Genomic DNA, 12,790 nt, shown 5'->3' with positions numbered 1-12,790 from the left:
CTTTGAGTTTGCACAATACTTTACTATAACCGCTACCTGCACACATAAATGTTTCAGTTGTTGGGACCATCACATCCACTACGTGTGGTGTTGTAAAGGTTTGTATTTCTGTCGCTATTCACTCTTCTTTCTTAAATGTCATCATTCCCTTCAGTCCTGTCATACCATTGATATTCTATCAGCAATTCCCAGACAGGGCTGGGCAGGTTCAGCATCCTGAGAGATTAGTCCAACTCGTATGAAAAAAACTGAAATTGCAGATTACTGTATTTGAAAACTTAACCACACCTGAACAACAGGGGAAATTAACAGTAAAAGAAATGTATGATTGATTGAACTAAATGGCAAAAGAAAGCTGTTGAAATAGCTAGGTGTAAAATGATTGCTAAGAGTATAAAATCTTAGGTTAATTGTTGAATTGTTAGGCGTGTGGAAAAAGTAATAAACTGTTAGCTTAATATTTTGGATAAATGGCTAGCCAGCTACAAAAAAAAACATTTTTCCTCTTTATTTAAAGAATTGTTACATGTAGTATGACATATCAAGCCCAGTAAAACAAGTGATTAGATGTTTTATCAACTGATTAGTTCATTAGCACCCTGTGGAGGACTCCAATACATGTTGGGGAGTGATTTAGCCATTTAAATCAGCAGTGTTGACACAGGATGACATCTAAAACATGCATTGTGGCCTGGAGTTCCCCCACACCGTCGAATGGTTACACCACAACTGTTTGCTAAGTACAATTATCTAAAACTGGTCACTGAATATATAATGGAAAAAGTAGCTGTGACTGTAAGCGCTGAAACTAGTTCAGATCTATTATAAAGTGAGTTCACATGAGAGGTGTTGTTGATGAGAAAAGTCTATCTGACAGGCCTTTGGGGGTATGTTGGATGAGTTCCCACTTCCTTTTCTCTTTTGTTTCCTTTCTCCTGTGCCCTGAAACTTGTCTTGGTAATAATCATATCCACTAATCTTCTGCTCTTGTCCTCATCCTACTCTCTGCATCGCCTCCAGGCCCAGCTCATCCACGACAGAAACACGGCATCTCACGCCACAATAAACGATAAGGTTGATGCTGAACCCGAGCAGGTTCACATGACCTGGACCAAGGACAAGCTCCTCACAGAGCGTAACCGTAACCGCGAGTGCAATGCCAACGTTGCTGTACGTGACCTGTTTAACATGAAGCCGTAAGTACTCACTTGCCTGAACAATATTTAATTAAAAAATAACAAAACTTCTGTGTATTTGTTGCTAGATTTAAAAAAGGAGAACATGTTGATCTGTAGGTTTGAAATTTTAAGATAAAGAGTTTATATTAGTAAAATACACTAAAGTGACATGGTGTTACTGCATGTGCCTTGTGAGGGACGTTTGCACCATTTTGAATCATTTTTCTCAAACGTAATATCTCATAAAAGTTTATTTCAGAGGGACCGGAAGCTCACCCAGTACTGATATTACTAATTCAAGATGGTGCCAAACCTCAGAGGAGGAGCATGAGTAGGAGTAGTGTTAGTACTGACCCCAAGAGGGTGAAATGGGACAACTGTGCATGGCGTGTGCATTCAGGCTGCATTTGGTGTGCGTGCGCGTGTGTGCACTTTCAGCCATTTCAGCTTTAACGTATGGCCAGTCTGCGTGCACACTTAATAGACTAACACCTTCTCTTCCCATACTGTCCACACTGTCAGTGGACTCCATCAGAAATGCCCCAGTTCACTTCCATTGGCTCATTAAGTTAAAACCCCAAAATCCCAAGTCTTGCCGGACCGGAAGAACTTTTCAGATTCCCTCACCCTACACATCAAAGAGCTCCATGTCACTTTCTGGGGTTTACTCGAGTCACCTTTGGGTGTCACTGCGAGTCGTTTGGGACATTTGGAAGCATGCAGTGTGGTGGGGAGAGCTGCCGAGCAGATATAGAAGCATCTAAGCTGGTTTCTGTTGTTTTGTCCCATTTTTCCTCCTTCTAGAGAGTGGGAGAGTCTGTAAGTCGCATTCTCTTTGCCCTAGGCCCTCTGTGTTCTGCTACTGTGGTGACTATGTGCTCCAGCTCGTGTGCTCATACCTCCATGTATATCTGTGTTGTCCTTGTTTGCATGCCCTAATGTGCACCGACTTCATCTTCCTGCTTCAAACAGCATGTTGGTGGCTAAAGCCTCTGCTGGGTTATGTTGCATTTACAGCTTATAACATAAGAATTTGTGCTTTCCATTGACTGTTTCAAAAAATAGTCAAACAGAAAAAACATTAATTCAGAACGGCATTAAACTAAAAGTGTGTATTTATAGTTGAATGGAAAGCATGGATTGGAAATCCTGTGACATCGCCTTGTAATTTGGCTTTTGGCAGTTGACATCGCGTGCTGTATATCATCTCACAAAGGTGAAGATGAAGAGGCAGCATTTAAGGAGACAGCTGATTCTTTACACACTAAAGACGTTATATTTCGGCCTAATCGTAAATAAAGTGTTGACATGATTCAGATTCATCTGTCTTTCTCAAAATGCTGCCTCTACACGTTATGTGAAATTCTTAAATTCTGCTTGTGCCGTTCATTTCTCATGTGTGTTTGAAGCTAATGTCAAATGTGCATGAGTTACTGCGTAAAACGTTGCTGACGTAACATCGTGGTCATTAATGTTTTCTTCATTGTGGCTTCTCTCACTGTGGATGCTCTTGTCAAACTAGGAACCAGACGAATGTCCGTCGCATGCACACTGCTGTCAAGCTGAACGAGGTGGTGGTCAACAAGTCACAGGGAGCTCATCTGGTTTTGCTTAACATGCCTGGACCACCGAGAAACAGAGGCGGAGATGAAAACTGTATCCTTCAAATGGTTGTTTTTATGTTACGACTGTATTAGGAAAAGGTTGCGATCACAAGGAAGTGTTTCTGTTATTTAATCCATCTGCTGATTGTACTTTAGAAAGAAGTGGTTCTCTCTTTTTTAAATTACTGCAGAGTATTTGTACGTTGCAGAATAGTTTGGTCTAAACACAACAGTAGCATGTTTGTAGCCACAATGTTGGGTTTTTTGAACCAGAAATGGCTATATATGGACCCACGTAAGTGCTAATTAGTGTTATGTAATACACGGAGTTGCCACCTGCCACACACCTTGCTGTGGAGCGAACAGCTGACAGACACAAGCAGAGAACAAACTGCTCCGGTGGTGGATATTTAAGCTAACATATATTTTATTTATGCCAAAGCGGGGCAATTCATTTGTTATAACAATTAAAAATTAAATTAAACAACACACATGCAAATAGCTCAAAACAGTTGAATTGTATGCAACTCAATATCCTAATAGAGTCAAAGTAGAATAACGTAAATATACATTAGTCACTGCAGAGCAAGAAAGTGGCTTAGTGTGTGCCAAGGTTTGTGTCAGTGCAGGGTCCAAACAGCTGGGCATAAAACGTGCCATGTCTATGCTAATAATCCCGACCCACCCTCCTCTCACGTGGCTAAAAGCATCACACTGGCCAATGATCACGCACATTCATTGCACATTAATTGGGAGGTGGGGTGTGACACCTGGTGTGCCTGTGTGTGTGCTTTACCTTTACCTGTTTTCTCAGACATGGAGTTCCTGGAGGTTCTTCTCGAGGGTCTGAATCGGGTCCTCCTGGTTCGAGGTGGTGGCCGTGAAGTCATCACCATCTACTCTTAAAAATCCCCCCAAAACTTTCATGGCCTAACCTGCACCCAACACTGGCACATCGCCATGGAAACTGCGCAGTGAGGAAGAAGCCTAATTTTGGTTTTTAATGAAGGGCAGGGGTTGTTGGCAGGCGGGACCACCTTATGACTGATAGTTGACCTAAAATACGTCAGGATGAAGGAAATCGTTCCGAATAAGCCGAGCACAGCGTGCGTCCAGCTGGACCAGAGAACCCTTGCGCACAGAAGATAGAGCATAGAGACACTTTATTTTTTTCATTTACATCTGACAACCGTGTTGTGTTCTGTTACATTTTCACACTCTGTCCTCTTTGTGTCGATGTCGTCAAGTTTATGGCACTCACTGTGTAAAGACGAGTGGAGAAGTGAATGTGTTGATATGAGCTTTATGGTCTTTGTTTTGTTCTGCTGGACCTGAGAAAAACATGCACACAGATTAATGGAAATAAGTTAAGATGCACAAAGTGCAAAAATGACCCTTTTGCTGTTTTCAAAGCTCCATGTGGGGTGATGTTTTCATTGAAATGTTGTCAGTCTGTTGAGAAGCTGCTGAACTGTTCTGTTTTAGACTGGAGAGCTTTGACGTTGTTGAAGAGTGGAGTCATGTCTGCAGCTGAATGAGTTGATGGAAGGACCAGTTGGGAGGATGCTGAACAAGCATCTTATCCCAGTTTAGTGAGTGGAAGCCTTTCAGATCTCGGGTTCTGCATTTTTGATTTCCCACCCTCAAACTGTAGGTTTTATCTTAATAGGGAAAAAGCCATAGCTAGAAGCATGAATGTGGACATTTATGGTGTCTAGAGAAACAACTGGTTGGGAACAAGAAATGTATTCTTTTTTTTAAGAGCTGTATGACGATAGCTTATTAAATAATTAGATTGGTTTGTAGGTTTTTGCACAGTTAATCTATATTTTAGCCTCTCAATTGTTTGATTTTAGAAATGTATACATTTAAGATGTAAAAGCACAAATTGACACATGTAAATTAGTGTAATTGTACCCCCGTACTGACAGTTCCAGCACTGCTGACTTTGCACTACCAGTTTTCGGTCTTCATTGATTGTGTACTTTCCATTTGGTAGCTCTAATATGTTCCTAACAGGAGATACAAGGATGCAGACTGCTTCATACTGTTTAATACCCATGTTTCAATGTTGGTCGTAGAACATTTTACTGATTTAAAATTTTAACGGCTTTGAGTTTCAGACTGAGTAAATTGGGGGGGGGCGGGCTGTAAAAAGTGCCAAAATGACTTTAAAAGAAACTGTGGAAGTATTTTGACTGCAGCTGAGACATGGTCTAGAGTGGCTGATGTTTCTGGCCATCTTTAATCTTTAGAAACTAGCATGAAGGTTTGTTTTTTTTATAATGCAGGTCCCTCATTTCTGCCAGGAATAAAGAAATGAATATGATGAAACTAATGGTGCGCTATCAAGGGCATTTCAAGAGTAAGAAGGAAAAAAGGATCCCGCTCCTTCCTCATGTGTACCTCCACAGTTTCTTTTCAAAATTAGCCGCCGCAGTATTCTGTAAAGCAAAAAGTTCCCCTTTCCTCACTTTTGATTGTTGCTTATGCTACCTGTGTGTTTTTGTTGTGTTCTGTTCAGTTGTTAATGCCTGTGTTACTCTATAAATACAGTCAAATATGGTCTTTGTAGTGTTTGTTACATTATCGCTGATCTTCTGTTACTTTTAACTGTTAATTCGAGACGAGTTTTATGACACGAGGCAGAGGGGAGGAAGTTATTTGTTTTAGGTTTTTTTTTGGGGGGGGGGGTTTATTGTTTGCATTTTGTTTTAACCCACCAGAAACGCTTTATGCTCGTCACACAGGGCAGTTCGTTACAGTGGCACCCCTGGACGGAAAGCGTTAAGAAGAAGGGGTGAAGCCACGGGGTGACAGGAGCAAATGACTTCTGCTGCATGCTACATGAAGTAATGTCACTGTTTCACTTTAGTTTTCAGTTTTAGGAGCCAAGGATGAATGACAAGATGAGTGAGCACCAACTGTCAAGTTTTAGGAAGTCTGAATGGCTGAAAATTGTAAAGATAAATATTGAAGACATTCTTTTTTTGTTTTTCTTGTTTAATCTGGTTACTGAGCTGAGTAGCAGTAACTTAGCATAAAGAAAACAGTCAACCCTTAAACAAAAGATGCTATATAATCAGAGTTGGGAAGGTTACTTGAGGCGTTTGAAAGGCTGCTCCAACGGAACTTATTGTTTCGGAGGAAAACACGAACACGGCGTATTGTCAGAGTCATAACTTACAACTGGGCTCCTCAGGCCCTCTTCTTGGCTGCAGTGGTTATTATTATATTGACATGCTTCCAGCTCCCGTTTTTGCTCGATGACAACTCGTACGTTCCCTTTTTCTCCCTCCCTCGCTCACAGACACATAACGGGTATGGCAGTCCATTCTCCCTGCAGCACGGACTACACTGCCTATGATGCTACATTCTTTAGAGCTATACCTGTAGCATTCTTCCTATTAGCTTAGCACAACAACAACAACAAAAAGGCGCTCTCTCACCCAGGAAACACGCAGAGAGAGTCACACTGTAACCATGGCAACCGTAACGCCGCCTGGAACAACAGAACGTAGCTGTCAAACAAAACCGAAACAGTCCTGACCCGCCACAATATGGAACAGGAAAGCACCGCCATGTAATCCATTTATTTCAACAAAGTAACTGTATTCTAAATACCACCTTTTTAAACGGTAACTGTAACGGAATACAGTTACTCATATTTTGTATTTTAAATACGTAACGCCGTTACGCGGTACATGTATTCCGTTACTCCCCAACACTGTATATAATACAAAGAAAGTTTCTATCAGCGGTGTGTGTGCGTGTGTGTTACACAGCTCTGTTTTGAGGTGACTGCAGAATGTTATCTACCTCAAGCTGTCGCTGAGGCTCGGCTGACTAAAGGAAGTCCAGTCCAAATGAAACTGTTTGAGAAATATTAGGCAAAAATTTGAGAAAGAGTAAAAGACCTCTGGCTGTGTGAGAGGATGAGCAGAATAGGCACGTGTGAGCGTGTTTGTACTGTACAGCTGTGTTTCTGTGGACCAGTCTTTAGACTTACCAGAGTGAGAACACCTTTCACCCCTCTTTAAAGGGCTGTTTGAAGGTTAAGACTTGGGATTAGGCACAGAGCAATGATATTTATTATGTAGGACCAGGGAGTTACACATTTAACTTATTGTCCTCGCAAAGCTAGTACTGCAAAAGTGTGTATTTTCCTGATATGGAGCTGTGTGTTTCTGCTGTTTTCTGGCTCCGCTGGCAGGCCTCACAGACTGGAACAGGAAGTTGCATGTGGGTGCACGTATAGAGGAAGGTAGCCCTATAAATTGTATTTGTGCCTATCTAAATAATAATTAAAAGTGCTGAAACAAACCAGAACTAAAGTTGCCTGGTTATTTATTCTGATCAACAAGCATGTTCATTTTCCCTACAATTAAAGGTGCAGGAGGTATAAATTGTGTTCCAACCTTTGCTTTTTTCCTTTTCACCAGATGAAAATTAGAAAATACACTAAAAATGTTGAAATCACAGCCTCTGGTTTCACACAGGATTCAAACCCCACACTCATCTGAAAGTGTTCTGCTTATGCTATCACACTGCTGCGGTGTGTACTGCCCATTTTCAGGGGTCTGTTTCAGAAAGCGGGTTTAGAAAACTCAGAGTTAAAAATGATACTCAGGGTTGACTAACCCGAACTGTCCAACTCGGAATATTCGGTTTCAGAAAGGCTGATAACAATTAGTTCAATCAAAGCGGAGTTGCTTTAACCCCAAGTTTAGCGCGCGCACGAGGATACATAAAGCCCTGATTAGTGGAGCACAGATTAAGCGAGTCACCATGGAGACGGAGGGAAAGAAGGCGCGGTCAATGTATTTTACAGCGCTTGAGGCCGAAATTCTGATGGCAGCATAAGCCGATAACATGCAAATTTTGCGGGAAAAAAGTAACACAGCCTCAGCTGCAAAAGAAAGGGAGCATGCATGGCAAAACATAGCCGACAGAGTCAATGCGTGAGTGATAATTTAAACATTGATCTAGGGATTTCCACCCATTTAACATTATCAGTTTACAGTAGAACAGCAATGTTGTTAATTTCTTTACTACAGGAAAATAATGAAGAAACATTGACAACTGGTACAGAGGAGGGAGCAACAGAGACACTTCATGAGGTTTACATCTTACATTGGAAAATATAACAATTGAATAAAATGTGGTATTATAATAAAACCATGGACATGTCTCTAACAGAGTGATGATGGAAATGAAGAGGAAGAGGGTCCAGCCACTTCTCCAACAAACCTTTCCTCAGTAAGATGTTCAGCACTGATTTACAACCAACCTAAGTAGGCATGTACTATGAATGTCAATGCAATTTTCTGTGTTTCAATAGCTCCCTGTAAAGCAGCTGTACAAGACCTATTTGATTAAGAAAATAAAAAAATTCGACTTGGAAATGGAACACTTCAAGCAGCAGATCCAAAAGACCAAGATTGAGATTTTACTGCTGGAACATCAGTTAAGGGTGGGTGAAGTGGTCAGAGATGGACGAATTATTTCAGTGTTTGAACAACATAATAATATACTTATTAATACTTTGTGTACAGGAAATACAGGCGACCAATAAAGCCAGTTGAACAAAAAATCTGTTTATTCTTCTTTCAACATGGGTCAAAGGAAATGATTGTGACATATGGTGTCTCTGACTGCTCTTCCATCTTGTATGTCCGTGGGAGGGTCAGGAGGTTCATGGTTTGGATCACTGGGTCAGGGTAAGGGGTAAGCAAATAGGGTAAACATGGATACCCCCTATCACCAAGCAAGTAGCCAGTGAACTCTCCTAAGACAGAAGGATACACTTCAGTTCAAATGTCCCTGTAGCAATTGGTCTTTATATATTTTAAAGTATTTTCAACTCACCATGTCCACATTTTGTGCTCAGTGTACATCCACGAAAAATTCGTGAGTCATGAACAGAGCCTGGCCACTTGGCTTCCACATTTGTGATATTGTGTGATTTGGCAGCATCACATATGATCTTCACAGTGCAGAGAACACAAATTAGCATCGATTACTATAATGAAATAATTTGTTAGTTTGAAATGCTACAGGGAACTATGTACCTGTACATTAATGCTGTGGAAAGACTTCCTGTTCACATAGCCTCCTTCATTTACTGAAGCCATCTATACAGCCAATCACGCCTAGGAACCCTGACAATAAATGTAAAATTTAAGTAGTAGTTCAAGTATCATCACATTATGAATTAAGTTTTGTTCATCCTGATACCTGCAATTTTGTGGAATCCCTCTTTGATAAATCTTGCAATACAAATATGTACAGAACTGAGAGAATGTCCGCGATGTGTCACATGAGCAATATTCGGCCTGAGGATGTTATTCAAATAAATTATAGATTGTGCTGAAAAACGGTAACGTTCACACAGAAAATCATCAGGAAATGATAAAATGTCCAAACGCGCTCTAATCACTCTCTCCCGGCGGAGAGCTCTGCGGAGAATTTGGGCTTCAACATCTACTGGCTCTTCAAGGAAGGGGCACGCCATGTCTGACAATTCCTACAGTCAGGTTTCCGACAAAGAAGCGGAGGAAGTCAGGGTTAGTTGAAGTAAACCTGCTAGGGGGCAGGTTAGCTTCACGGAGTGTGTCGTCATTTGTGAAACCGAAAACCCAGAGTTTTCGTTAACTCAGGGTATACTTACTCAGAGTTTGCACTACACCGGCTTTCTGAAACAGGGGTTGAAGTGGGAGCTGGCAGATCAGGGAACCCTAAACAGTAAAAATATTTAACCTCTCACATCGATCTGCCATTGAGCTCCAGTCGAGTTTCTGTGCATGAGCAAAATTCATGAGCAAAATGCATACTGCATGAGATACCTTTCCACCCCCCACCTAGTATAAAGGTTCGATTTGGTGCATGGAGTAAGTTATCATAAATGAACCTTTTACTTGCAGGCACTAGTAAGGAATAGCTGTTGAGCTGTTTTAACAACTCTGAATTTGCCTGACATTAAAAAAATGATAAGCTAAGGTCTCAGTAGCAGTGAACTCACTTGTGGTGAATGTAGGGCCGTGCAGAGATGTTTAAAGGAGCGGGTGCTCAAAGTTAAAAAGGGGCACATTGAACCAGGCTGAATAACAACAACACACATTCATCAAGAATCTAATATAAGGCAAAGCAAACGTAGCCGATGTTTTACCTGATGGGTACAATGTTGCTGTTGAGGGGTTGCTGTGGATAGTGCTGGAGGACAGGGCTGTGCTGATCTGAGACTGTAGACATTAAAAAGTCCATAGGAGAGATGGTAGCTCTATTACATGCATTTGAATGGATGTATGTTTTCATCTTGTGAATAACTTGAAAAGCTTAGCTCAAACAGCTGCAAAACCTGTTTGCCCAAAACGAAGATATTGAATTCTATAAGATAAAGCCATAAATATGTGTGTCTGAGTCTTCTATCAAAAGTTACAGCTATTTATATGAAGTTGTACAAAAACGCTTCATTTGGTCAAGAGGGTGACTTTCTTACGATTACATGCATTTGAATGGGGAACTCGCCCCAAGCAAAGTATAGGTTTTCATTATGTGAATAACAGCTTAGCGCAAACAGCTGCAAAACCTGTTTGTCCAGCACGGGGATATTGGATTCTATAAGATAAAGCCATAAATACGTGTGTCTGAGTCTTCTATCAAAAGTTATAGGTATGTTTATGAAGTTGTACAAAAAAACTTTGTGTGTTTTTGTGCGTTTCTGACTATTCACATGCATTTGAATGGAGTTCTCGCACGAAACAAAGTATAGGTTTTCATTTTGTGAATAACTTGAAAACATTAGCTCAAACAGCTTTAAAACCTGTTTGCTCAACACGGGGATATTGAATTCTATAAGATAAAGCCATAAAGATGTGTGTCTGAGTCTTCTATCAAAAGTTACAGCTATGTTAAGTTGTACAAAAACGGTTTCTTTCGCCAAGACAGTGCGTTTCTCACTGTTACATGCACCGATATCATGCACACTTCACCAGGGCCAGTGGTGTTAGCTAAGGCCATCCACATTACACCAGGGTGTGTGGTGCTTACCAATACCATTCATATTTGACCAGGGCCAGTGGTGTTAGCTAAGGCCATCCACATTACACCAGGGTGTGTGGTGCTTACCAATACCATTCATATTTCACCAGGGCCAGTGGTGTTAGATGAGGCCATCCACATTACACAGGAACCTGTGCTGCTGGTCATCCACATTACCCCAGGGCCTGTGGTGCTGGCCGAAACCATCCACATTTAACCACGGCCAGTGTTCCCTATGAGGCCATGTTCACCATACCAGGGCCTGCGTTGCTGGCTGAGGACATTCACATTGCACCTGTGCTCCCTGTGAGACCATCCATCCATCCATTCATCTTCATCCGCTTTATCCGAGGCCGGGTCGCGGGGGCAGCAGCCTAAACAAAGAGGCCCAGACCTCCCTCTCCCCAGCCACCTCCTCCAGCTTATCCGGGGGAACTCCAAGGCGTTCCCAGGCCAGCCGAGAGATATAATCTCTCCAGCGTGTCCTGGGTCTGCTCCGGGGCCTCCTCCCGGTGGGACATGCCTGGAACACCTCACCCAGGAGGCGCCCAGGGGGCATCCTTATCAGATGCCCAAACCACCTCAGCTGGCTCCTTTCGATGTGGAGCAGCAGCGGCTCTACTCTGAGCCCCTCCCGGATGGCCGAACTTCTCACCCTATTTCTAAGGGAGATGCCAGCCACCCTTCGGAGGAAGCTCATTTCCGCCGCTTGTATCCGCGATCTCGTCCTTTCGGTCACTACCCACAGCTCGTGGCCATAGGTGAGGGTAGGGACGTAGATCGACCGGTAAATTGAGAGCTTCGCTTTTACACTCAGCTCCCTCTTCACCACGACGGACCGGTGCAGCGTCTGCATTACTGCAGCTGCAGCCCCAATCCGTCTGTCGATCTCCGCCTCCCTTCTCCCATCACTCGCGAACAAGACCCCGAGATACTTGAACTCCTCCACTTGGGGCAGGACCTCATCCCTGACCCGGAGTGGGCACTCCACCCTTTTCCGGCTGAGAACCATGGCCTCAGATTTGGAGGTGCTGATCCTCATTCCCGCTGCTTCACACTCGGCTGCGAACCGCTCCAGTGCGAGCTGGAGGCCCTCACCCGATGAAGCCAACAGAACCACATCATCCGCAAAGATCAGAGATGAGATCCTGAGGCCACCAAAGCGAAAGCCCTCCGCCACTTGGCTGCGCCTAGAAATCCTGTCCATAAAAATTATGAACAGAACCGGTGACAAAGGGCAGCCCTGGCGGAGCCCATCACCCACCGGGAACGAGTCCGACTTATTGCCGGCAATGCGAACCAAGCTCTTGCAACGGTTGTATAGGGATCGAATGGCCCGTAGCAATGGGCCAGACACCCCATACTCCCGCAACACCTCCCACAGGACACCCTGAGGGACACGGTCAAATGCCTTCTCCAAGTCCACAAAACACATGTAGACTGGTTGGGCAAACTCCCATGCACCCTCAAGTATCCTCGAGAGGATAAAGAGCTGGTCCAGTGTTCCGCGACCAGGACGAAAACCGCATTGTTCCTCCTGCATCAGAGGTTCGACTAGCGGACGAACTCTCCTTTCCAGCACCCTGGCATAGACTTTCCCGGGGAGGCTGAGGAGTGTGATCCCCCTGTAGTTGGAACACACCCTCCGGTCCCCCCTTCTTAAAGATGGGGACCACCACCCCGGTCTGCCAATCCACGGGTACTGCCCCTGATCTCCACGCAACATTGCAGAGGCGTGTCAACCAGGACAGCCCTACAACGTCCAGAGCCTTCAGGAACTCGGGGCGGACCTCATCAACACCAGGGGCTCTGCCACCAAGGAGTTGTTTAACTGCCTCAGTGACCTCGCCCCCAGAAATTGGCGGGTCATTCCCCTCATCCCCAGACTCTGCTTCCTCCTTGGAAGACGCGTCAGTGGGATTAAGGAGGTCCTCGAAGTATTCCTTCCACCGCCTGACAATTTTCTCA

At 43.5% G+C, this 12,790-nt stretch overlaps 1 protein-coding gene across 7 annotated transcripts in view; it reads left to right on the top strand.

Moving 5' to 3' along the window:
• Positions 1-5,350, top strand: part of LOC102798904 (solute carrier family 12 member 7-like) — a 79,766-nt gene extending 74,416 nt beyond the window's left edge. For 5 of the 7 annotated variants that reach the window (XM_006809823.3, XM_006809821.3, XM_087845915.1 and 2 more), the window contains 4 exons: positions 1,021-1,196; positions 1,983-1,997; positions 2,701-2,834; positions 3,597-5,350. In XM_006809823.3, coding sequence (XP_006809886.2) covers positions 1,021-1,196; positions 1,983-1,997; positions 2,701-2,834; positions 3,597-3,688 — 417 coding nt within the window. In that variant the 3' untranslated portion in view covers positions 3,689-5,350. The remainder of the gene's footprint in view (positions 1-1,020; positions 1,197-1,982; positions 1,998-2,700; positions 2,835-3,596) is intronic. The other 2 variants (XM_006809825.3, XM_006809822.3) reach the window with 1 other exon arrangement.
• Positions 5,351-12,790: the final 7,440 nt, after the last annotated feature.

This window comes from Neolamprologus brichardi, chromosome 9 (assembly GCF_056152115.1).
Source record: "Neolamprologus brichardi isolate AB-2024 chromosome 9, ASM5615211v1, whole genome shotgun sequence".
In the NCBI taxonomy this organism is placed as follows: Eukaryota; Metazoa; Chordata; class Actinopteri; order Cichliformes; family Cichlidae; genus Neolamprologus; species Neolamprologus brichardi.
Note: the sequence above shows the minus strand (reverse complement) of the source record. Positions and strands in the feature narration are given on the sequence as shown.